The following is a 26,306-nucleotide window of genomic DNA, read 5'->3' on the forward strand; positions in this document are numbered from 1 at the left end:
TTATACATACTCGAAGATTTTATTATTAAATAGTTTAAAGAGTTATATAACAGTTTATATAGTTTTACATTTCAAATGAAATCATGTTTCAATGTTATTGTAATTGACAATTTTGAATAATAAATTGATACATTCTAATTAATTACAAAAATAATATAAATCTTACAATTACTCGTTGTATTGAACACTTCAACTTGACGATAAGCACAGAATGGCCTTCTGATTAACTGCGTAATTAAAGATTGCTATTAAGCTACAAAAAAGGGTTATAAACACCGGGAAAATGGCAACATAGTTAAGGCAATAGTATAGGTAAAAAAAATTGTCGCGTCGATTGCATGAACGAGTCACAAACTGACGCACAAATTAGGTATAAGAGCTGCGTGGAAAAAAGATACGGATTTCTCTATATCAGATATGATATATATGTATATATGTATATAATATGTATATATGTGCATAAATGTGCCTCTAAAAATATCATTTTCTCGTCTTTATATTATCTTGGTCTCACCCAGCGGACTGGAACCCATTGGGATTTTGTCTCGAGTTCATTCACTGTCTGAATTAATTCGTTGAAAGTTCTCTCTAAGTCTGTGTTCACGATAATTTTATCGAAATAATGACCAAAGTTATCCTCCATTTCTTGGGCACTCATTACCATATCCACAAGCTCCTCATCCTAAATAAATAATTTACAAGTTTTATTTCAAGAACTTTACACTGAATGGATCAACTATTTCAACTTACACTGCTTAATTTTTTAAGATTGGGGTTAAACGAATCCACATTGTCACGTCGTAATCTCTTTATTTTCTCGACGGTTGGCGGACAAATGAAAACAGAGTACGGTTTAAGTTCAGATTCACGCAGAACTTTGAGACCCTAAAATATATATGGAAAATACATCATTTTAACATAAACAGTTTTTTTAAAAACAGTTAGGCAAAGTAAACATTGAAATTTTCAATAAGCTAAATGGTTAAATCAATAACCCAAAGTTGAAATAATTATATCAGGTCCATCGTTTTAATTCACTCTCGTTGGACTCCAACCCAACTTTTAGGGTGGGTTTAAATTTAGAAGAAAATAATACGACAGGTGTAAGGGTAAGGGATGTGGAGGGTGATAATAAAGACCTTTAAGTGCAAGATTGCCATAACAGATAAAAACAAATAAAAAGAATCATATATGACGATACGAACCCTCCCCTTAAACGATAACGTGAATAGGAAGAAAAAAAGGCGAAAAAGCCAGGCAGAGTACAAAAATATTTCATCCAGTTTATACCTAGTCAGTTTATGTACGATTGAAAGAACGTACTATGGTGAATTCCACTTTATTCCTTTGTTGACTTTACCTGACAATGGAGATTGACGATGCAAACTTTTCCACTCTTTACAACTTCTTCAATAGAATCCAAAGATGTTCCATATAAATGTTTATCTTGCTCGCCGTGTTCCACAAATTTGCCTCTCGCGATCAAATCCATAAAATTTTTACGAGTGACGAAATAATATTCTTTACCATTCATTTCATCCTTCTGTTGATGTCGACTAGTGTCTAAAATAAAACATTCATTACAGCAAAACTAGGTGTCGTGGGGTCTGGGAAAGAGCTTTTACTTACAAGGTACCGCTGACCCAAAACGTTCCGGAGCAACTTGCAACAGACGCTGACGTAGTTCACGACGGCCAATATTCTTTGGTCCTTCGAGAAAACATTGTAACTGACGTAAATATCATGTTAAATTTTCCACTAAAATTTTTACATTAGTTTTTCTTTGATATTATACCATATTTCAGTAAAACAAGAACATAGTGCTTAAGTAGTGAAACATATCCTACCAATAAGAACAATCGGACGCTTCTGATTTCTGCTTTGACGAAACAAGCCAACTTGTTCGTAAATGAGAAGATTATCTTCGTCTAAATAAAAAATAGACGCTAAATGAGCTTTTTGGAAAAATGATTGAATTGATTGAGTTGATTTACCTTCACTGTCAGACAAGAGATTTTTGCCACGATTTTTACGAAAACAACCACATTTTTTCCCTGCAAGCAAACATTTTAATCCCAGTAATTAACATTGTAGCAATAATTTGTAAACAACAGAATTCAAACATACTTTTTCTCTTCTTGTTTTCTTTTCCCTTTTCTTTGGTCAATTTTACTCTTCTAAATAGATGAAAAAGAATCTTTTATAACAGCATTACTATATAATAGTACGAAGCACCGCCAACAAAGTTCATAAATGTTATATTGATAAATGTTAACTTTTTGTGTTCTACTCTTTATATCCCTTGTTGTAGTGTCTTTGTTATTTTGTCGGGATACAGAAGTTAAGCCCGAGTTTAAAAATACGTTTTTCTCAGTCATACCGCGAAATTGCACATGCCACGCGTGACAGGCACGCAGTCCTTGAACCAATCAAAATCTTTCTTGGATCGTTTCACGCGTTAGTGTCGCTCATGGCACATACGCAGAAATATATTGACCCATAATGTAATGCCCAATGTGAGATTGCATTGTTGTGAATTTCGTTATCCTTATTTACAACTATTATAATACGCAAACATAACGAAACACTATGTTTTCCAGTAGCCTTAGTGAATACCTGATAGGTGTCATGTTGTTTTTGTAATTGTTTTTCATACCAAGTGTAATAAGCAAATGATGATTTTACAATTAATGCTTCTTACTGTTTTTGTAAGTTTTCTCCAGGTATAAGACCAGCAAGTTCCTGACCAGATGTTCCCTCTCTCCATGCTTGCCACCAGTTTGTATCAGCTTGATTCACAACATGTAATACATCACGTTTTGAGAACGAAAGACCCAGTTCTTTGCACGGGACAAACTCGTCATCGTTCGGATCGTAATCGAACAACGCTCGGACGTGTAGTTCGGCGGACGAGTATATGCTTTGTGTTTTATTTGATGGTCTGATAAGAAACGTTAACGTGCCACTCATATCAGCGAGTAATTCACAAAATTCATCAACAGTTTTTCCCACCATGTTGACACCATTTATCTCGATAATTTCATCACCCTCACGAAGAACTCCTGGATATTAACATTATAAAGCAACATTAATATCTTATTTAATATTTTCTCATATTACTAATGCGGTGCAGCAAGATGATTCAACTGAATGCAATACGAATATTCTATGCACCATCTTATCAAGCATGAAACGAACAAGTGCCACTTTCTTCTGAATTTTCATACATTAAGTTTTATTCTTTTTTAAAATGAATATAAAAAGAATATTTTATGTCTCAATTACTCTTGAGGTAGCAACTAACCACTTTTCTGTGCAGCTCCCCCCTCGACAACTCTTCCAATAATAACCGCTGATCCCTCGTTGCGTACAGTTGCCCCAAGTGGATCATCCGTTTTCTCAATCTTAACAATTTTTACTTCTTCGTCGTCTTCCATTGACACCCGGTCAGCGGAAATACGACCGCGAGATATTCGAGAACTATCCGTACGATCAAAGCCAGCATTAACTCCGGTTTCCACGAAGTTTGGACGATCTATTTTAGCAGCTCTATCGTGAGCTATCAAGAGTTGCTAAAAGTGAAAACAATACAGAGAGACTGAATACAAATTAAAAGCACCTTTTGCCAGGACAACATTTATCCTGACAATACTCAAATTAAGAACATTTTTAAGAAAAAGATACAATTCATGAAAGGTTTTTAAGTGGAAAACAAACAAGATAAACAAATTTAATATCGCAATAATTATTAAAATAATCATTAAAATGAGACTGACCTTGAGATGAACGGAGTTCAAAATATCCGAAAGTTCATGAGCTTCACTTGATAAAACTCTTTGATTTGAGATGAAATTTGTAATCTAAATATCACAAAAAAAATACAATAAAATAAAACGAATTTTTTGTTTGAAAACACAGAAAAATTACAATACCTGCTCTCGTATTACGGAAGAATCATCGCGATGAGCCGAAACAAAATGAGGTCCACGTCCTTGGTTTTCTAATTCCATTATTTTACATTGTACCTGCACAAAAACCAAAACCAATCTGTGAGCTGAGAAGTAGAGCAAGAAACTGAGTGAAGTAGAAGAAAAGAGCGACATGGATGAAATAAGGAGGAATGGATGAGAAAGTGACAGGAAGTTGGGTTAAATTGATTTTAAATGGAGTGTGATTGTTAGCGTTTGTAGGAGAGTGTTGATGAATAATTGCGAACATAATAAGTGAAGAGAAATTGGAAACAACTTACAGATAACGCATTATTGAAATGTTTCGTTTGAAGGTACGATTCAAGGACTCTAAGATCAAGCATTAGTTCTTCGTCATCCACATTAACTGCATGTCGCTTTAACGTTGAAACAACGTCTAGACAATCTGAAACAAGCATTATTAAATATAACAAAGTTGTCAATGAGTTTGGAAGAAAAAATGAGATGAAAATGGGATGAAAATTTTTCGTAGTCAAAAAACAGGACAAAGTAAACATGTCCATCTTTCTACAAACTGACGATGAACGTATACAGTTCTTCAGAAATTTTCACTTTTTTCATACTACTTCATCACGTTGTTTCAATTTTAGTTGTGTTAAAATAATTGAATAAAAAAGCGCTGACATTGCAGAATTTCAGTCAGCTAAAAATTAAGACTGGAATGCAATGCTGTCTAAAATTGTAACGAATTAAAAGACTGACCATTAGAATCCATCACTGGTACACCAACATCATCAGAATCAACAGAACTGTAATGTGATAAACGAGTTGGACCGTGAACAGCTTCATTATATGAAGGGACAACAATTCCAAACTGACTACGGCGATAATCGTATCCATAATTATCAACACCAACAAATCCAGGATCAATGGTTCGTAAAGGTGAAGAGTTAGCATTGCCATTATTTGTAAGACTCAGAGTTGATCCCGACGTATACGAACTAGTGGCAGACATCTTAACATCTCCATTGCTCATGCCAGCGTTTACCAATCTTTCATTGTCGCCATTTGTTTGAAGACTTTTTCCACGAGTCTTTAACGACATGCTCGTGTTCTCTTCATTGAAATTGTTGTTACGATTACCGAGACGACCTCGTACTGGTAAACTGTTGGTATCGTCTAAATGAAGGGACAATACAGTAAAGCCGCGATACCGATTATTCGAGCTAGGAGTTCGAGAAAGCGAAGATGGTGTTAAATTTCGTATGGTATAGGAGAAATACATAAACTACCAAAGTTTTACAGTTCATTAACAATTGTGAAAAAATTTTACAATACGTGATTGAGGAAAATTGTTCATTATGAACCATTTAGGTATGCCACATTACATGCATAAATGGGTTGATTCCTTGTTGTTGTAATCCAATTTAAACTTTCGACTTACAAAAATATTCGAGGTTTACCATATAGTGTTCCCACATTGGATTTTCCCAGATGAACTGCAAGTTCGCGTTAACCGAAGTAAATTACTTCTAAGCTTACGAATAAGTCAAGGGAAAATTTAATTTAGCTACAGTATTTTGAATGAGTGAAGAGTTGAAATAAAGTGAGTTTGAGTTATTGTAGTTCTACTGAAGTTAGAACGGTAAATATCGTCATGCACATGAAAATTGTTTTTCTTACCTGACATTGGTAAATTTATTCTATTCAAAGTTAGTTTGATGGTACCAGTTTGCACACTCTATATTCAAAAAAATATCTTGAGACAAATTCATTATGATCTCACATCATCTATGAAAGAAAAATTTTACCTCAAGGATTGTTGTGACAATTTGAGCGTGGGTTAAAGACCGAATAGATTTATCATTGACTTTCTCAATTTCATCTCCAATACGAACACCCTTTCTTGCTGCTGGTAGACCTGCATAAAATAATCGTTGATACTGTAAGTAATAACTATTTATTGGCTTCGCTCTGTTGTCCAAATGATCGTAATGAAGTGAAAGTTCTGAGTACATAACTGTCGTTAGATGTCTTTATATGTCTGTACGTAGATGTTGATTGTCCAGGTTAGTAAAGTTCTAAGAAAGACTGTCGGTGTTGATGTTGACGTACGTTTTGACAATCTTAACAGGAGTTATCTTTAGTAACTGGACTGTGAAAATGACTGCCTGAAATAATCTCAAAACGTCAGTCAACACTAACACCAACAGTCCTTGTATGTTGATCAATCTATGTGTGCATAGATTTGTGTCATATTGATAGAATTTTCGTAGTTCACGTTGATAAAAATATTTCAAAAGGTCGTGTGGTGTTTGAACGAGCAATTACGAATAACTGACGTGACAAAGAAATGTTTTTGGGTTAACTGTTATAGTACTTGTATATACATTTGCTAAGGTGGGGGAAAGGCAAAATTTGGCAATCACCTCCGCCCTACAAGAAAAAAATTAAGACAGTAGTCTTTATTTATACAATTTGATTGTATTTACAGTTTGTGAACATGAACATATATGTACAAGCTTGTGGATTGATAGTTGTTACTGACCAAATTGAATACAAGATAATGACTGGATAGTGATAATACATATTTTACTAGTAATAAGTAAAGTTTAACATTAATAAAAACACAAGGAAGGAAGTAGTATTTTTTATGAATAGTACCTTTCCAAAAGCATTTTACAAAGGCTGCTCTGCATTACAGGTTATGATGTTGGGGTTTTACTAACCGCAATGGCATAAACTAAACCTGTGATGTCATATTCAGAAGTAAACCCAAAATCTAATATTTAGTTACATATCTGGAAAATATACCAGAGTCCATATACTATATCAGAGATTGAAATTTTAACGTATAACAGAATCCAGATTCAGCACATCCATAAAAATATTGAACATTACCTTCAACAATTTCATCAATTCTGGGCCGAAATCCTTCATCTTCACCTCCAACAACAGAGAACCCAAATCTCTTTTCATTTTCAGTCAGTTCCAACACCACAGCAAATTTAGTGACTTGATCCTACATTATCAAGATTCCATTTTCTCACTCTCTTCATTTTGACAATTTAGACTTACTACCTAACTTGTTCCTTACTTGAACATTTGGTAAATAGCCATTTGTATGTGAGCCCCTTCGCATAGGAAAATATTCATCTTTTCCTATGTGACCATTTTCATAGTGTGACATGGTATTTAGTGATATTTCATTTAACTATCAAATATATCAAAAAACATTTGTAAGATAAAATCAAACAAATTAATCAAAAATTAAAGTGTGTACACTACCTTTGATCCAGGTAAATCTACATCAATATCTCCTCTGTTGTTATACATTCCTTAAATATGCTGTTAATCCTCATTTAAAACTCATCACAACTAAAACAACATAATGTAATGAAAAATGGACAACAGAGTAAACATCAGACTAAAATACAGTAACAGATCTAGCGTGGGTCAGGATAATTTACCAAACATACATATGTTTAAAACTAGGAATTACTATCGCAAGGTAATTGCTGCCTCTTGCACCAAGTAGGCGAAAAGTGCCATTTCAATCATTTATCATCTGTTATAAGCAACACAATACCAAATGGACAAAAGCACAGTAATTTTTAAAACATACAATTGATATGATGAGCAACAAACTGCAAAATCTTGTATATTTCTTCACTTAATTTAGACAAAGTAATTGTATAACCTTTTATTTTCAAACTCTCAAATAACTAAGTAAATTTATAGAAGTAACAGCAAGAAGAAACAATGTATGTACGTATAATATGCAAATATTAAATTAGGAATAATTTAAAATACTTTAGAGCTAATCCTATAGGGATTATTTTAGTCTTAAACATTCTTTGCAAATTTCTACCAAACAGCAATGTTATAAAAGTAGTTTGAATTTAAAACAAGTCTCTACAATTTATTTTGACCTTCCCTAGATCTGCCACAGCCAAAATATTCCACATATTATCTGATACAAATGTTACATATCATGAAGCTTTGAGCATATGTATAACACAACCTCCAACAGAGTTAATTAATGCTGATTAATATAACACAGCATGGAAGATGACCTAATGTTTAAATGAAATTTATAACAAAATACATTAATTATAAAATACAGCTTTGACATGTCAATAAAGGGCCCTTTTAAATGTCAAACCTCTGACAAACTAAAATACTAAATGCATTAAAGACAAATGATAACTGGTTAAAAAACAGTCATTATATTTTGTTTATAGTTTGACACTAGAAAAATTTCATAAGGTATACAGCATTAAATGATATTACCTACCATTTATTGTAATAAATTTTTAATTTGATCTTCCTTGTGGTATCTTTCCCTCACTGCTTTAAGTAATTCATATTATAATAAACTAAACAAAAATATATGAAAATAAAACCAAATCTAAAACACCAAATAAAATATTTTACTGGAATCTATTGAAATATTTGAAACAAATCCAAGGTGCATTCCAGGTAACAATGTAATGAATATATACACCTATGTTTTTAAAAAATGCACCCCAAAATTGTAATTTCAAGTTGAAAAACTTTGAAATAGGCTACAGAGAATGCAGTCTGCAAACCTTTTAATTGATCGAACTTATTAAATAAGTCTTCCCACGAAAAACAAAAAATTTCAGACAGTAAATGAACGAAATTCCTTTTCACTGGACTACTACCACTCGTCAAGAGCACAAAAAATACTTCAAAACTTTCAATGTCTCTAAGTCCATTTATTTTACATCAAGACGATCGGATATTTTAATACTAAAACTTCAAATACATTCAAATGAACAGACAATATGCTATATATTGTTCACAGAATGAATACAATGTGATGAAATGTTTCGTACGGCTTGGAAGGTTACGCTGAACTTTAAAATATTTTACACACGATACTCTAACTATTCAATAAATGCCTGAATGCCAACATACAAAACAACAAAATTATACGACAACGTATGATGCAGAAAGTTGTCCTGATATGATCATATGGAAAAACGCATTTAGACTCTACTTACATACATATCACGGATTAAAGTTTAATACTTTAGCATTGAATCTAACTTCATTTGCTGACCTTGGATATTTCTGAGCTGTAGATGACTTTATAAAAGTTGATAATATATCCACAATGGGTTTAAAAGTGTCACAACAGGCTAAGAAATCGCTATAAATGTTAGCAATTATCGCAATTTAAAAAGTTCGACCACAAAACATAGATACTTGACTCAAGTATTTAACTGAGTTTGCGCAATTGTGTCATCTATCTCTCAAGCTGTTAGCATTCCAGACATGCAAGTCAATGAAATCATTTATTTCGTATGTCTTCCCTAAAGAAAACTTTTTTGCACGAGTAAAATCTGTGAAAGATCGAATTCATATTTATCTTCAGTTTTTTACTTTTCCAAAACATATATTTTGATATAAAGCAATAATAAAATTCAAATAAAAAACACAAACCTTGGAATGGTAAGAATGCAGTCAGGAGGGTGTGATTATGTTTTGCATTTTATTTTACATTAGCAAAGGGGACAATAGGAGGAGAGATTGAGAAAAACAATTTAAAGTTTCAGCCATATTTTTTGACAACGTCACGTTACAATTGGGCTATATTAAATTTTTTCGGACGTGAAGACTTGTAGTAATAGCTCTAGAAAATACAAAATAAAGAAGAGGCCTGTCACTAAAAATACAAAAAGCATTTAAAGCAAAAAGAGTTTCAAAAATTTCATTGCGTCTCAACGACCCACTGAACTCTACAACCTTCATTTCCATACCCAATGTCTTCTGTCGTCTTTATTATAGTTGTGCCGTATGAACGTAAAAACGAAGACTCCGAAATTAAACAGCGGGAAATTAAACAGCGGGAAATTAAACAGCGGGAAATTAAACAGCGGGGTAGCGATAAAAGTTTAAAAAGAAGTTTGACCGATACAATAAAAGAAGAGAAGACAACAGATAACGATGATGATGTAGTTAGTTTGGCTGAACAAATAAACTTACCTGAGGTAGAAAATAAATCCCCACTGTTGTAGTTTTCTGTTCTCGAATTTTAACTTATGATACCTTTTAATTGTTTTAAAGGTTTTGCGAAATGAACTGTTATCTTTGAAGGTTCATGGTGAATCTTGGAATATTTCCTATGATAAACAATTTTACCAAGCAAGTAGAATAACTGCATAGTGGTATTGTGTTATTGCAATCTTTCAGTTAATTTTTGCTTCGAAATTTGGATGGTCAGACTATTCTTTTTAAAAAACAACAATTTTTTCTTTCAAAACACCATTGTAGGTTTTGTTTATTGCAAAGGCTGGAAGAAGAGTGGAAGAGATTTTAGGGCGATTAACCCAAATTGGCATTGGAATACGTCCAAAGACCTCTATAAGGTATAAAAATAAGCTATTATTGAAGAAATTTTATCCTAACATATTTATATTTACAGTGTCACAACAACAACAGTCCATATAGAGATGGAAAACAATGAAATTTCTGGGTCAGGACTCGATGAAAATCAACAAAATCTGACTGATCCACATTTTGGGTGAGTTCAAACTTGAAACCTACATGTCCAGTATCATAAGTGATAGTCAATGAAGATATAAGTATCAAGTATAATTTGCTAAAAGGTTTTGTTGATAAATATATTTTAGAGAACAAAAATCAACCAAAGAAAAGTTCAAAGACTCCATTAAGTCAAGATTAACTGTCGAGCAAGTAAATCAGTTCTGACTTCACCTAATGTTCTTTCTGTTATTCTAACAAATGAGTGGGTTATTATTTTCAAGGTTGTTAAAGGAGTGACAGATCACGCAATGCTAACATTTGATTTTGTCATGTTTACTATCCTGGCAAGGTCAGATACTTAGGTTGATTTTTCTTGAGAGAACTAAGAAAATTTTTTTTAAATTTAATATTCATTAAATCATAATTTTTGGTAAATCATAAGTTTTATAGCTGCTGTTGGTTTGGTTGAGGACAATGCTGTTGTATTAGTTGCAAGTATGTTGGTGTCGCCCTTAATGGTACATTCCAAATATTTACTATATATTAACTCATCCTTTAAGTGTCTAAACAATTGATTACATTTAATATAGGGTCCAATTCTTGCTTTAACATTTGGTATTGTAATTAAAAAAGATAATTTGAGAAATATTGGGTTCAAAACGGAGATTTGTGGCCTGGCTATTTCTGTGGTTGTTGGTAATGTAGTTGTTTGATTTCCCATTGATGAAGAATAAAACATTCAATGGTGTAATAACTAAGATCTTTTGAAATGTAGGTTTACTGTTTGGGTTCATTGCTGGAACATTTGGAAGGTCTGGAGCATCATGGGATAGTGTTAAAGGAATCTGGCCTACAAATGAAATGTCCAGCAGGTGCAGAGAAGTTAACAATGAGCAGAAAGAAAATTGTGATCAAAATGAAAATATCTATTCTTAAAATTCTAGAGGCATGACTCGTAGTCTTTGGATTGGTGTATTGATTGCACTACCATCTGGTGCAGGTGTTGCATTGTCTGTTCTTGGTGGAAATGCTGGATCTCTTGTCGGGGTTGCAATATCAGCATCTCTTCTTCCTCCAGCTGTAAACTCTGTAAGCTCTTATTCTTCTGCTAACTTTTTGTTGAAGTAGAAATTCAAATCATAAAAATATTGTCACTATTCAGGGCATGTTGTGGGCATATGCTATTATCGCTGCCATTAATCCTCCAGAAACTTTATCATCCTTCAATAACTCAAAAGTAAGACACAACAAATTTTAACAATGCAAGCTGTTGCCATCCTTAATTAATTCTTTTTAAATGCTTATTTAGTTTAAATGTCCTTTGTTTAAAGACAACAGTTATGTACCTACGTATAGCTGTAATATGGCTGAAGAGGCTGCTATTATGGCGATCATAAGTTTAGTCTTGACTATTATCAACATCATCTGTATTGTTATAACTGCTATACTAGTTCTTAAGGTACATGGAATCATAAACTAGTCATAATTTTTCGTTTTTTTAAAGGAAATATTTTCGTTACCTTAACGTAGGTGAAGGAAGTTGTACCACAAGCATCCAGTTCCAATGCAACTCAATCATTTTGGACTAAAGATATCAAAGTAATTAGTTTTCAACAATGTTATTGTACTGTTTGTTTCGTTGATATTTTCCCCTCTTTTTTTAGGTTGCAAGAGAAGCATATAAAACTTTTAAAGGCAATGAAGCATTAAACCTCCTAAATGAATGGAAAGTAAGAATTTGTGGAAAGTAAGTGTTCTTAAGAATTAAGTCTTCCGTTATACTTTTAATTGCAGAAAGTTCGTGATGAAAAAAGTAGATCGTCATCAGAGCTTTTGGTAAGTTCACGCAAAGTAGTCAGTGTTTTTTATATATTGGCATTTGACAAAAATCCTCTGTATTTTTTTGTTCTAGAGACTTGGTAACGAGGAATCTGACAATGACAAAGTTTCTTTAATGCATTCTTCGGCTAAACCTAAAGCAAGTTCACTTACAATAGTTACTGTTTTATAAATATTTGATTGGACTAATTTTTTTTGTAATTTTTTGTTTTAGAAAGTTTTCGACGAAGAATCTGATCCAGAAAATAATTCCTCAAAAGATTCTTTAAGATTAAATTGGGAATTAGTAGAAATGATAAAGGTATTTTTCTTCATGGAGGTTGTGTTATGAACTTTCATCTTTATTTACTTTTATTTAACTTAACCAGGACGTTGAGGAAAATCACGAATATCAATCTGTTGTAAATCGATCTCCTACAGGAGGGAAGAACGCTTATGTAAGTTGTTGAACTGTAAGAAGTTGTAATTGATTTTTATTCTGTTTTCTTATAGTTGTAATTTATAGTTTATTTACCGTAATAAAAGTCTGCGAACAGACATAATTTTTCAAAAAGTTCTTTTTGCGTTGACAGAACACGTCAAGACAGTTGGCAAGGATTTTGTCTCAGGATGAAAACCAGCAACCTGACTGCACAGAACATTTACGAACTCTACATACGTTCTATCGACAACAAAGTAAAGAAAGAAGTCAACAACCTCGCGTTGCTGAGATATTTAATAAACAGGAAACAAAGCAGAAGAAAAACGTGAGAGAATTTCACGTTGTTGATACAGAGAATCCGCACCATACATCTGTAGTTCTTGTTCAGGCTCCCAGTGAGAGTTCAGATTCGTACTCTGTTAAAAAGGAAAGTGGAGTTTAAGGTACAGAGAATGGAGCTTCACCTAAATTATTATTTATAGAACATAAACATACTAGATCGTGTTCTTGTAAGGATATTTAAAACGACCATCAAGAGTCAAGTTCAATTTTCACTAAATAAAAATTTTGAGTAATTATGGAAGTTGTAATATGAGCAATAGATATGGCCGCTTTTAGAGGAGAAAGCAAGTCTTCTGCTCTAAAAACGAAAAGAGAGGATGTGGATGATGAAGAAAACTACGAAAAGAAAGATGATCAGAGGAAAGTAACATGACATTGTATACTCCGAACACTTTGTGAATTCGTAAAGCAACGTTAACGCTTTGATATAAAATACCAGAGAAGAAGAAAAATAAACTCTTTTCTTTGACAAATATCTTCTCAAAAAGAAATGAAAAAGAAGTACTAAATTATCTAGCGTGGATGAAAAGCAGTTTGGATTAAAACAGAACACCTACTAAACCTTCAATGTACTAAAAGCGAACAAGCTTGATAGGGTCTTTCATTGATCCACTAAAATTGCTATCCATTGACTGACATGATTTGATAGAAAAAGCCACCCGATGACTTTCACAGAAACAAGCTTTATCACATTACTCAGACAAAACAAGAGACAAAAGTTTTTAGCTGGAAAAATATTAGATTAAACTGGAAAATGCAATTTCACAGAGACATCCCAAACTATTGTAGCATATATACATTCAAGGTTTGGGATATCTCTGTAAAATGTTTGGAATGTCTCTCTGTTGGATTACTACTTGTTGTTGTAATCCAATTTAAACTTTCGACTTACAAAAATATTTGAGGTTTACCTTATAGTGTTCCCACATTGGAGTTTCCCAGATGAAATGCAAGTTCGCGTTAACCGAAGTAAATTACTTCTAAGCTTACGAATAAATCAAGGGAAAATTTAATTTAGCTGCAGTATTTTAAGTGAGTGAAGAGTTATTGTAGTTCTACTGAAGTTAGAACGGTAAATATCGTCATGCACATAAAAATTGTTTTTCTCACCTGACATTGGTAAATTTATTCTATTCAAAGTTAGTTTGATGGTACCAGTTTGCACACTCTATATTCAAAAAATATCTTGAGACAAATTCATTATGATCTCATATCCATCTATGAAAGAAAAATTTTACCTCAAGGATTGTTGTGACAATTTGAGCGTGGGTTAAAGACCGAATAGACTTATCATTGACTTTCTCAATTTCATCTCCAATACGAACACCCTTTCTTGCTGCTGGTAGACCTGCATAAAGTGATCGTTGATATTGTAAGTAATGACGATTTATTAGCTTTGCTCTGCTCTCCAAATGATCGTATTGAAGTGAAAGTTCTGAGTACATAACTGTCGTTAGATGTCTTTATATGTCTGTACGTAGATGTTGATTGTCCAGGTTAGTAAAGTTCTAAGAAAGACTGTTGGTTTTGATGTTGACGTACGTTTTGACAATCTTAACAGGAGTTATCTTTAGTAACTGGACTGTGAAAATGACTGCCTGAGATAATCTCAAAACGTCAGTCAACACTAACACCAACAGTTCTTGTATGTTGATCAATCTATGTGTGCATAGATTTGTGTCATATTGATAGAATTTTCGTAGTTCACGTTGATAAAAATATTTCAAAAGGTCGTGTGGTGTTTGAACGAGCAATCACGAATAACTGACAAAACAAAGAAACGTTTTTGGGTTTACTGTTATATTACTTGTATATACATTTGTTCAGGTGGGGAGAAGGCAAAATTTGGCAATCACCTCCGCCCTCCAAGAAAAAAATTAAGACAGTAGTCTTTATTTGTACAATTTGATTGTATTTATGGTTTGTGAACATGAACATATATGAACAAGCTTGTGGATTGATAGTTGTTACTGACCAAATTGAATACAAGATAATGACTGGATAGTGATAATACATATTTTACTAGTAATTAGTAACGTTTAATATTAATAAAAACACGAGGAAGGAAGGAGTCTTTCTTATGAATAATACCTTTCCCAAAGCATTTTACGAAGGCTGCTCTGCATTACAGGTTACTATGTGGGGTTTTTACTCCCCGCAATGGTACAAACATAACCTGTGATGTCATATTCAGAAGTAAACACAAACTCTAATATTTAGTTACATATCTGGAAAATATACTGGAATCCATATACTATATCAGAGATTGGAATTTTAATGTATAACAGAATCCCGATTCAGCACATTCATGAAAATAATGAACATTACCTTCAACGATTTCATCAATTCTGGGCCGAAATCCTTCATCTTCACCTCCAACAACAGAGAACCTAAATCTCTTTTCATTTTCAGTCAGTTCCAACACCACAGCAAATTTAGTGACTTGTTCCTACATTATCAAGATTTCATTTTCTCACTCTCTTCCTTTTGACAATTTAGACTCACTATCTAGCTTGTTCCTTACTTGAACATTTGGTAAATAACTATTTGCAAGTGAACCCCCCTTGGCATAGGAAAATATTATCTTTTACTATGTGGCCAATTTCATAGTGTGACACAGAATTTAGTGATGTTTCATTTAACTATAAAATATATCAATAACATTTGTAAGATAAAATCAAACAATTAACCAAAATTAAAGTGTGTACACTACCTTTGATCCAGGTAAATCTACATCAATATCTCCTCCGTTGTTATACACTCATTAAATATGCTGTTAATCCTCATTTAAAACTCATCACAACTAAAACAACATAATGTAATGAAAAATGGACAACAGAGTAAACATCAGACTAAAATACAGTAACAGATCTAGCGTGGGTCAGGATAATTTACCAAACATACATATGTTTAAAACTAGGAGTTACTATCGCAAGGTAATTGCTGCCTCTTGCACCAAGTAGGCGAAAAGTGCCATTTCAATCATTTATCATCTGTTATAAGCAACACAATATGAAATAGACAAAAGCACAGTAATTTTTAAAACATACAATTGATATGATAAGCAACAAATTGCAATATCTTGTATATTTTGTCACTTAATTTAGACAAAGTAATTTTATCACCTTTTATTTTCAAACTCTCATATAACTAAGTCAATTTATAAAAGTAACAGCAAGAAGTAACACTGTATGTATGTATAATATGCAAATATTAAATTAGGAATAATTTAAAATACTTTAGAGCTAATCCTATAGGGATTATTTTAGTCTTAAACATTCTTTGCAAATTTCTACCAAACAGCAATGTTATAAAAGTAGTTTGAATTTAAAACAAGTCTCTACAATTTATTTTGACCTTCCCTAGATCTGCCACAGCCAAAATATTCCACATATTATCTGACACATATGTTACACATTATGAAGCTTTGAGCATATGTATAATACAACCTCCAACAGAATTAATTAATGCTGATTAATATACACAGCATGGAAAATGACCTAATGTTTAAATGAAATTTATAACAAAATACATTAATTATAAAATACAGCTTTGACTTGTCAATAAAAGGCCCTTTTAAATGTCAAACCTCTGACAAACTAAAATACTAAATGCATTAAAGACAAATGATAACTGGATAAAAAACAGTCATTATATTTTGTTTATAGTTTGACACTAGAAAAATTTCATAACGTATACAGCATCGAAAATGATATTACCTACCATTTATTGTAATAAATTTTAAATTTGATCTTCCTTGCGGTATCTTTCCCTCGCTGCTTTAAGTAATTCATATTATAATAAAGTAAACAAAAATATATAAAAATAAAACCAAATTGAAAACACCATATAAAATGTTTTACTGGAATCTATTGAAATCCAAGGTGCATTCCAGGTAAAAATGTAATGAATATATACACCTATGTTTTTAAAAAATGCACCACAAAACTGTAATTTCCAAGTTGAAAAACTTTGAAATAGGCTACAGAGAATGCACTCTGCAAACCTTTTAATTAATCGAACTTATTAAATAAGCCTGCCAACGAAAAACAAAAAATTTCAGACAGTAAATGAACGACATTCCTTTTCACTGAACTACTACCACTCGTCGAGAGCACAAAAAATATTTCAAAACTTTCAATGTCTCTGAGTCCATTTATTTTACATCATGACGATCGGATATTTTAATACTAAAACTTCAAATACATTCAAATGAACAGACAATATGCTATATATTGTTCACAGAATGAATACAATGTGATGAGATGTTTCGTACGGCTTAGAAGGTTACGCTGAACTTTAAAATATTTTACACACGATACTCTAACTATTCAATAAGCGCCTGAATGCCAACATACAAAACAAAAAAATTATACGACAACGTATGATGCAGAAAGTTGCCTTGATATGATCATATGGAAAAACGCATCTAGACACTACGTACATACATATCATGGATCAAAGTTAAATATTTTGGCATTGAATCTAACTTCATTTGCTGACCTTGGATATTTCTGAACTGTAGATGACTTTATAAGAGTTGATAATATAACCACAATGGGTTTAAAAGTGTCACAACAGGCTAAGAAATCGCTATAAATGTTAGCAATTATCGCAATTTAAAAAGTTCGACCACAAAACATAGATACTTGACTCAAGTATTTAAATGAGTTTGCGCAGTTGTGTCATCTATCTCTCAAGCTGCTAGCATTCCAGACATGCAAGTCAATGAAATCATTTATTTCGTATGTCTTCCCTAAAGAAAACTTTTTTGCACGAGTAAAATCTGTGAAAGATCGAATTCATATTTATCTTCAGTTTTTTACTTTTCCAAAACATATATTTTAACATAAAGCAACGATAAAATTCAAATAAGAAACACAAACCTCGGAATGGTAGGAATGCATTTTATTGTTACATTAGCAAAAGAGGCCACAACAAGAGGGAAGAAACAATTCAAAGTATCAACCATATTTTTTGACAACACACTTTACAATTGGGCTACATCAAACTTTGTCAGACTTGAAGACTTGAAGTAATAGCTCCAGGAAATACAAAATTAAGAAGAGGCCTGTCACCAGAAAATGCAAAAAGCATTTAAAACAAAAAGGGTTTCAAAAATTTGATTGCGTGTGAACGACCCACTGAACTCTACGACCTTCATAAGAATTTCCATACCCAATGGCTTCTGTCGTCTTTATTATAGTTGTGCCCTATGAACGTAAAAACGAAGACTCCGAAATTCAACGGCAAGGTAGCGATAAAAGTTTAAAAAGAAGTTTGACCGGTACAAGAAAAGAAGAGAAGACAACAGATAACGATGATGTAGTTAGTTTGGCTGAACAGATAAACTTACCTGAGGTAAAAAATAAATCCGCACTGTTGTAGTTTTTAGTTTTCTGTTCTCGAATTTTAACTTATGATACCTTTTAATTATTTTAAAGCTTTTGCGAAATAATCTGTTGTCTTTAAATGTTCATGGTGAATCTTGGAATGTTTCCAAAGATGAACAGTTTTACCAAGCAAGTAGAATAACTGCATAGTATTATCGTGTTATTGCAATATTTTTGTTAATTTTTGCTCCGAAATTTGGATGGCCAGACTATTCTTTTTGTAAAACAACAATTTTTTCTTTCAATACACCATTGTAGGTTGTATTTATTGCAAAGACTGGAAGAAGAGTGGAAGAGATTTTAGGGCGATTAACCCAAATCGGCATTGGAATACGTCCAAAGACCTCTATAAGGTATAAAAATAAGCTATCATTGAAGAAATTTTATCCTAACATAATTATATTTACAGTGTCACAACAACAACAGTCCATATAGAGATGGAAAACAATGAAATTTCTGGGTCAGGACTCGATGAAAATCAACAAAATCTGACTGATCCACATTTTGGGTGAGTTCAAACTTGAAACCTACATGTCCAGTATCATAAGTGATAGTCAATGAAGATATAAGTATCAAGTATAATTTGCTAAAAGGTTTTGTTGATAATTATATTTTAGAGAACAAAAATCAACCAAAGAAAAGTTCAAAGAGTCGATTAAGTCAAGATTAACTGTCGAGCAAGTAAATCAGTTCTGACTTCACCTAATGTTCTTTCTGTTATTCTAACAAATGAGTGGGTTATTAATTTCAAGGTTGTTAAAGGAGTGACAGATCATGCAATGCTGACATTTGATTTTGTCATGTTTACTATCCTGGCAAGGTCAGATACTTCAGTTAATTTTTCTTGAGAGAACTAGGAAAATTTTTTTTAAACTATAATATTCATTAAATCATAATTTTTGGTAAATCATAAGTTTTATAGCTGCTATTGGTTTGGTTGAGGACAATGCCGTTGTATTAGTTGCAAGTATGTTGGTGTCACCCTTAATGGTACATTCCAAATATTTACTATAAATTAACTCATCGTTTAAGTGTCTAAACAATTGATTACATTTTATATAGGGTCCAATTCTTGCTGGAACATTTGGCATTGTAATTAAAAAAGATAATTTGAGAAATATTGGGTTCAAAACAGAGATTTGTGGCCTGGCTATTTCTTTGGTTGTTGGTAAAGTCGTTGTTTCATTTCCCATTGATGAAGAATAAAGCATTCAATAGTGTAATAACTAAGATCTTTTGAAATGTAGGTTTACTGTTTGGGTTCATAGCTGGACCATTTGGAAGGTCTGGTGCATCATGGGATAGTGTTAAAGGAATCTGGCCTACAAATGAAATGACCAGCAGGTGCAGAGAAGTTAACATCGAACAGAAAGAAAATTGTGATCAAAATGAAAACAACTATTCTTGAAATTCTAGAGGCATGACTCGTAGTCTTTGGATTGGTGTATTGATTGCACTACCATCTGGTGCAGGTGTTGCATTGTCTGTTCTTGGTGGAAATGCTGGATCTCTTGTTGGGGTTGCAATATCAGCATCTCTTCTTCCTCCAGCTGTAAACTCTGTAAGCTCTTATTCTTCTGTTAACTTTTTGTTGAAGTAGAAATTCAAATCATAAAAATATTGTCACTATTCAGGGCATGTTGTGGGCATATGCTATTATTGCTGCCATTAATCCTCCAGAAACTTTATCATCTTTAAATAACCCAAAAGTAAGGCAACAAATTTTAACAATGCATGCTGTTGCCACCCTCAATTAATTCTTTATAAATACTTATATAGCTCAAATGTCCTTTGTTTAAAGACAACAGTTATGTCCCTACGTATAGCTGTAATATGGCTGAAGAGGCTGCTATTATGGCGATCATCAGTTTAGTCTTGACTATTATCAACATCATCTGTATTGTTATAACTGCTATATTAGTTCTTAAGGTACATGGAATCATAAACTAGTCATAGTTTTAAGTTTTTTTAAAGGAAATATTTTTGTTACCTTAACGTAGGTGAAGGAAGTTGTACCACAAGCATCAAGTTCCAATGCAATTCAATCGTTCTGGACTAAAGATATCAAAGTAAGTAGTTTTCAACGATGTTATTTTTACTGTTTGTTTCATTGATATTTTCCCTTCTTTTTTTTAGGTTGCAAGAGAAGCATTTAAAACTTTTAAAGGCAATGAAGCATTAAACCTCCTAAATGAATGGAAAGTAAGAATTCTTGGCCAGCTCACTCGAAATAATTAGTGTAAAGTGTTCTTAAGAATTAAGTCTTCCGTTTTATTTTTAATTGTAGAAAGTTCGTGATGAAAAAAGTAGATCATCAGCAGAGATTTTGGTAAGTTCACTCACAGTAGGCAGTGTCATTTATATATTGGCATTGGACAAAAATCTTCTGTATTTTTTTGTTCTAGAAACTTGGTAATGAGGAATCTGACAATGACCAAGTTTCCTTAATGCATTCCTCAGCTAAACCTAAAGCAAGTTCACTTACAATAGTTAGTGTTTTACAAATATTTGATTGGACTAATTTTTTTTTGTAATTTTTTGTATTAGAAAGTTTTCGATGAAGAATTTGATGCAGAAAATAATTCCTCAAAAAGTTCTTTAAGATTAAATTCGGAGTTAGTAGAAATGATAAAGGTATTTTTCTTCATGGAGGTTGTGTTATAAACTTTCATCTTTATTTACTTTTATTTAACTTAACAAGGACGTTGAGGAAAATGACGAATATCAATCTGTTGTAAGACGAACTCCTACAAGAGGGACAAACGCTTTTGTAAGTTGTTGAACTGTAAGAAGTTGTAATTGATTTTTATTCTGTTTACTTATAGTTGTAATTTATAGTTTATTTACCGTAATGAAGGTCCGTGAAGAGACATGATTTTTCAAAGAGTTATTTTTGCGTTCACAGAACACGTCAAGACAATTGGCAAGGATTTTGTCTAAGGATGAAAACCAGCAACATGACTACACAGAAGATTTACGAACTCTACATACATTCTATCGACAACAAAGTAAAGAAAGAAGTCAACAACCTCGCGTTGCTGAGATATTTAATGAACAGGAAACAAAGCAGAAGAAAAACGTGAGAGAATTTCACGTTGTTGATACAGAGAATCCGCACCATTCATCTGTAGTTCGTGTTCAGGCTCCCAGTGAGAATTCAGATTCGTACTCTGTTGAAAAAGAAAGTGGAGTTTAAGATACAGAGTATGGAGCTTCACCTTAATTATTATTTATTGAACATAAACATACTAGATCATGTTCTTGTAAGGATATTTAAAACGACCATCAAGAGTCGAGTTCAATTTTCACTAAATAAAAATTTTGAGTAATTATGGAAGTTGTAATATGAGCAATAGATATGGCCGCTTTTAGAGGAGAAAGCAAGTCTTCTGCTCTAAAAACGAAAAGAGAGGATGTGGATGATGAAGAAAACTACGAAAAGAAAGATGATCAGAGGAAAGTAACATGACATGGTATACTCCGAACACTTTTTGAAGTGTTCGCTTACGTTAACGTTAACGCTTTGATATAAAATACCAGAGAAGAAGCAAAATAAACTCTTCTTTGACAAAAGTCTTCTCAAAAAGAAATGAAAAAGAAGTACTAAATTATCTAGCATGGATGAAAAGCAGTTTGGATTAAAACAGAACACCTACTAAACCTTCAATGTAATAAAAGCAAACTAGCTTGACAGGGTCTTTCATTGATCCACTAAAATTGCTATCCATTGACTGACATGATTTGATAGAAAAAGCCACCCGATGATTTCACATAAACAAGCTTTATCACATTACTCAGACAAAACAAGAAACAAAAGTTTTTAGCTGGACAAATATTAGACTAAACTGGAAAGATGCAATTTCACAGAGACATCCCAAACCTTGAGTATATATGTTTACTATTGTATGTCTCTGTGAAATGTTTGGGATGTCTCTCTGTTGGATTACTACTTGTTGTTGTAATCCAATTTCAACTTTCGACTTAAATATTCGAGGTTTACCCTATAGTGTTCCCACATTAGAGTTTCTCAGATGAAATGCAAGTTCGCGTTAACCGAAGTAAATTACTTCTAAGCTTACGAATAAGTAAAGGGAAATATAATTTAGCGGAAGTATTTTGAATGAGTGAAGAGTTGAAATAAAGTGAGTTTGAGTAATTGGAGTTCTACTGAAGTTAGAACGGTAAATATCGTCATGCACATGAAAATTGTTTTTCTCACCTGACATTGGTAAATTTATTCTATTCAAAGTTAGTTTGATGGTACCAGTTTGCACACTCTATATTCAAAAAAATATGTTGAGACAAATTCATTATGATCTCACATCATCTATGAAAGAAAAATTTTACCTCAAGGATTGTTGTAACAATTTGAGCGTGGGGTAAAGATCGAATAGACTTATCATTGACTTTCTCAATTTCATCTCCAATACTAACACCCTTTCTTGCTGCTGGTAGACCTGCATAAAATGATCGTTGATATTGTAAGTAATAACTATTTATTGGCTTTGCTCTGTTGTCCAAATGATCGTAATGAAGTGAAAGTTCTTAGTACATAACTGTCGTCAGATGTCCTTAAATGTCTGTAGATGTTAATTGTCCAGGTTAGTAAAGTTCTAAGAAAGACTGTTGGTGTTGGTGTTGATGTTGACGTACGTTTTGACAATTTTAACAGGAGTTATCTTTAGTAATAATCTCAAAACGTCAGTCAACACTAACACCAACAGTCCTTGTATGTTAATCAATCTGTGCGTGCATAGACTTGTGTCATAATGATAGAATTTTCGTAGTTCACGTTGATAAAAATATTTCAAAAGGTCGTGTGGTGTTTGAACGAGCAATTACAAATAACTGACAAAACAGAGAAACGTTTTCGGGTTTACTGTTATATTACTTGTATATACATTTGCTCAGGTGGGGAGAAGGCAAAATTTGGCAATCACCTCCGCCCTCCAAGAAAAAAATGAAGACAGTAGTCTTTATTTGTACAATTTGATTGTATTTATGGTTTGTGAACATGAACATATATGAACAAGCTTGTGGATTGATAGTTGTTACTGACCAAATTGAATACAAGATAATGACTGGATAGTGATAATACATATTTTACTAGTAATTAGTAACGTTTAATATTAATAAAAACACGAGGAAGGAAGGAGTCTTTCTTATGAATAAATACCTTTCCCAAAGCATTTTACGAAGGCTGCTCTGCATTACAGGTTACTATGTGGGGTTTTTACTCCCCGCAATGGTACAAACATAACCTGTGATGTCATATTCAGAAGTAAACACAAACTCTAATATTTAGTTACATATCTGGAAAATATACTGGAATCCATATACTATATCAGAGATTGGAATTTTAATGTATAACAGAATCCCGATTCAGCACATTCATGAAAATAATGAACATTACCTTCAACGATTTCATCAATTCTGGGCCCGAAATCCTTCATCTTCACCTCCAACAACAGAGAACCTAAATCTCTTTTCATTTTCAGTCAGTTCCAACACCACAGCAAATTTAGTGACTTGTTCCTACATTATCAAGATTTCATTTTCTCACTCTCTTCATTTTGACAATTTAGACTCACTATCTAGCTTGTTCCTTACTTGAACATTTGGTAAATAACTATTTGCAAGTGAACCCCCCTTGGCATAGGAAAATATTATCTTTTACTATGTGAACAATTTCATAGTGTGACACAGAATTTAGTGATGTTTCATTTAACTATAAAATATATCAATAACATTTGTAAGATAAAATCAAACAATTAACCAAAATTAAAGTGTGTACACTACCTTTGATCCAGGTAAATCTACATCAATATCTCCTCCGTTGTTATACACTCATTAAATATGCTGTTAATCCTCATTTAAAACTCATCACAACTAAAACAACATAATGTAATGAAAAATGGACAACAGAGTAAACATCAGACTAAAATACAGTAACAGATCTAGCGTGGGTCAGGATAATTTACCAAACATACATATGTTTAAAACTAGGAGTTACTATCGCAAGGTAATTGCTGCCTCGCACCAGTAGGCTTAAAAGTGCCATTTGCAATCATTTATCATCTGTTATAAGCAACACAATATGAAATAGACAAAAGCACAGTAATTTTTAAAACATACAATTGATATGATAAGCAACAAATTGCAATATCTTGTATATTTTGTCACTTAATTTAGACAAAGTAATTGTATCACCTTTTATTTTCAAACTCTCATATAACTAAGTCAATTTATAGAAGTAACAGCAAGAAGTAGCAATGTATGTATGTATAATATGCAAATATTAAATTAGGAATAAATTAAAATACTTTAGAGCTAATCCTATAGGGATTATTTTAGTCTTAAACAATCTTTGCAAATTTCTAGCAAACAGCAATGTTATAGAAGTAGTTTGAATTTAAAACAAGTCTTTACAATTTATTTTGCCCTTCCCTAGATCTGCCACAGCCAAAATATTCCACATATTATCTGATACAAATGTTACATATTATGAAGCTTTGAGCATACATATAATACAACCTCCAACAGAGTTAATTAATGCTGATTAATATACACAGCATGGAAAATGACCTAATGTTTAAATGAAATTTATAACAAAATACATTAATTATAAAATACAGCTTTGAGTTGTCAATAAAGGGCCCTTTTAAATGTCAAACCTCTGACAAACTAAAATACTAAATGCATTAAAGACAAATGATAACTGGTTAAAAAACAGTCATTATATTTTGTTTATAGTTTGACACTAGAAAAATTTTATAAGGTATACCTACCATTTATTGCAATAAATTTTTAATTTGATCTTCCTTGCGGTATCTTTCCCTCAATGCTTTAAGTAATTCATATTATAATAAACTAAACAAAAATATATGAAAATAAAACCAAATTGAAAACACCATATAAAATATTTTACTGGAATCTATTGAAATATTTGAAACAAATCCAAGGTGCATTCCAGGTAACAATGTAATGAATATATACACCTATGTTTTTAAAAAATGCACCCCAAAATTGTAATTTCAAGTTGAAAAACTTTGAAATTGGCTTAAGAGAATGCACTCTGCAAACCTTTTAATTAATCAAACTTATTAAATAAGCCTGACAACGAAAAACAAAAAATTTCAGACAGCAAATGAACGAAATTCCTTTTCACTGGACTACTACCATTCGTCGAGAGCACAAAAAATATTTCAAAACTTTCAATGTCTCTGAGTCCATTTATTTTACATCAAGACGATAGGATATTTCAATACTAAAACTTCAAATACATTCAAATGAACAGACAATATGCTATATATTGTTCACAGAATGAATACAATGTGATGAAATGTTTCGTACGGCTTGGAAGGTTACGCTGAACTTTAAAATATTTTACACACGATACTCTAACTATTCAATAAACGCCTTAATGCCAACATACAAAACAAAAAAATTATACGACAACGTATGATGCGGAAAGTTGTCCTAATATGATCATATGGAAAAACGCATCTAGACTCTACTTACATACATATCACGGCTCAAATTTTAATATTTTGGCATTGAATCTAACTTCATTTACTGACCTTGGATAATTCTGAGCTGTAGATGACTTTATAAAAAGTTGATAATATATCCACAATGGGTTTAAAAGTGTCACAACAGGCTAAGAAATCGCTATAAATGTTAGCAACTATCGCAATTTAAAAAGTTCGACCACAAAACATAGATACTTGACTCAAATATTTAACAGAGTTTGCGCAGTTGTGTCATCTATCTCTCAAGCTGTTTGCATTCCAGACATGCAAGTCAATGAAGTCATTTATTTCGTATGTCTTTCCTAAAGAACACTTTTTGCGCGAATAAAATCTG

General features: G+C 32.4%; 2 protein-coding genes across 8 annotated transcripts; one reads left to right on the forward strand and one right to left on the reverse strand.

The window, feature by feature from the left end:
* Nucleotides 1–26,144, reverse strand: LOC124442860 (protein PALS1-like). Of its 3 annotated transcripts, none has more exons than XM_046993360.1 (20): nt 26,021–26,144; nt 25,229–25,310; nt 7,218–7,307; nt 7,027–7,143; nt 6,831–6,951; nt 5,741–5,850; nt 5,613–5,670; nt 4,692–5,108; nt 4,250–4,374; nt 3,933–4,025; nt 3,777–3,860; nt 3,305–3,572; nt 2,702–3,062; nt 2,128–2,177; nt 1,995–2,054; nt 1,848–1,928; nt 1,630–1,710; nt 1,361–1,563; nt 751–885; nt 1–682 (listed from the first exon to the last, which is right to left on the reverse strand). In XM_046993360.1, exons 3-20 carry the CDS (start codon nt 7,263–7,265, stop codon nt 500–502), a joined length of 2,595 nt encoding a protein of 864 aa, XP_046849316.1. In that variant the 5' UTR covers nt 7,266–7,307; nt 25,229–25,310; nt 26,021–26,144; the 3' UTR covers nt 1–499. The 3 variants fall into 3 exon arrangements, with proteins under 3 accessions (XP_046849316.1, XP_046849315.1, XP_046849317.1); XM_046993359.1 differs by lacking the exons at nt 25,229–25,310; nt 26,021–26,144 and adding exons at nt 8,227–8,308; nt 9,019–9,182; XM_046993361.1 differs by lacking the exons at nt 25,229–25,310; nt 26,021–26,144 and adding exons at nt 8,227–8,308; nt 8,960–9,182.
* Nucleotides 9,481–21,772, forward strand: LOC124442861. 5 transcript variants are annotated; one of them, XM_046993365.1, is made up of 19 exons: nt 9,481–9,949; nt 10,026–10,103; nt 10,233–10,327; nt 10,384–10,482; nt 10,592–10,655; nt 10,727–10,794; nt 10,888–10,963; nt 11,036–11,141; nt 11,221–11,317; nt 11,390–11,534; nt 11,608–11,682; nt 11,755–11,904; nt 11,976–12,044; nt 12,110–12,175; nt 12,240–12,281; nt 12,358–12,423; nt 12,499–12,585; nt 12,653–12,721; nt 12,857–13,288. In XM_046993365.1, the coding sequence occupies exons 1-19, from the start codon at nt 9,722–9,724 to the stop codon at nt 13,145–13,147; spliced, it is 1,971 nt and encodes a 656-aa protein (XP_046849321.1). In that variant the 5' UTR covers nt 9,481–9,721; the 3' UTR covers nt 13,148–13,288. The 5 variants fall into 5 exon arrangements, with proteins under 5 accessions (XP_046849321.1, XP_046849323.1, XP_046849320.1 ...); XM_046993364.1 differs by lacking the exons at nt 12,653–12,721; nt 12,857–13,288 and adding exons at nt 21,142–21,210; nt 21,346–21,772 and having other exon boundaries at nt 9,484–9,949; XM_046993362.1 differs by lacking the exons at nt 12,358–12,423; nt 12,499–12,585; nt 12,653–12,721; nt 12,857–13,288 and adding exons at nt 20,846–20,911; nt 20,988–21,074; nt 21,142–21,210; nt 21,346–21,772 and having other exon boundaries at nt 9,484–9,949.
* Nucleotides 26,145–26,306: the final 162 nt, after the last annotated feature.

The sequence above is a fragment of the Xenia sp. Carnegie-2017 genome, unplaced genomic scaffold (genome assembly GCF_021976095.1).
Source record: "Xenia sp. Carnegie-2017 unplaced genomic scaffold, XeniaSp_v1 HiC_scaffold_20, whole genome shotgun sequence".
NCBI classification, from domain to species: Eukaryota; Metazoa; Cnidaria; class Anthozoa; order Malacalcyonacea; family Xeniidae; genus Xenia; species Xenia sp. Carnegie-2017.

Bases quoted from the DNA above. Each gene is read 5' to 3' on its own strand.
- LOC124442860 (XM_046993360.1), bottom strand. From the start codon at position 7,265: ATGTATAACAACAGAGGAGATATTGATGTAGATTTACCTGGATCAAAG. The intron at 6,952-7,026 runs GTAAGGAACAAG...TTGATAATGTAG, and splicing joins GCTATTTACCAAATGTTCAA to GATCAAGTCACTAAATTTGC. The intron at 1,564-1,629 runs GTAAGTAAAAGC...GTTTTATTTTAG, and splicing joins TTTTGGGTCAGCGGTACCTT to ACACTAGTCGACATCAACAG.
- LOC124442861 (XM_046993365.1), top strand. From the start codon at position 9,722: ATGTCTTCTGTCGTCTTTATTATAGTTGTGCCGTATGAACGTAAAAAC. The intron at 11,142-11,220 runs GTAATGTAGTTG...TTTGAAATGTAG, and splicing joins GGCTATTTCTGTGGTTGTTG to GTTTACTGTTTGGGTTCATT. The intron at 12,045-12,109 runs GTAATTAGTTTT...CTCTTTTTTTAG, and splicing joins TTTGGACTAAAGATATCAAA to GTTGCAAGAGAAGCATATAA.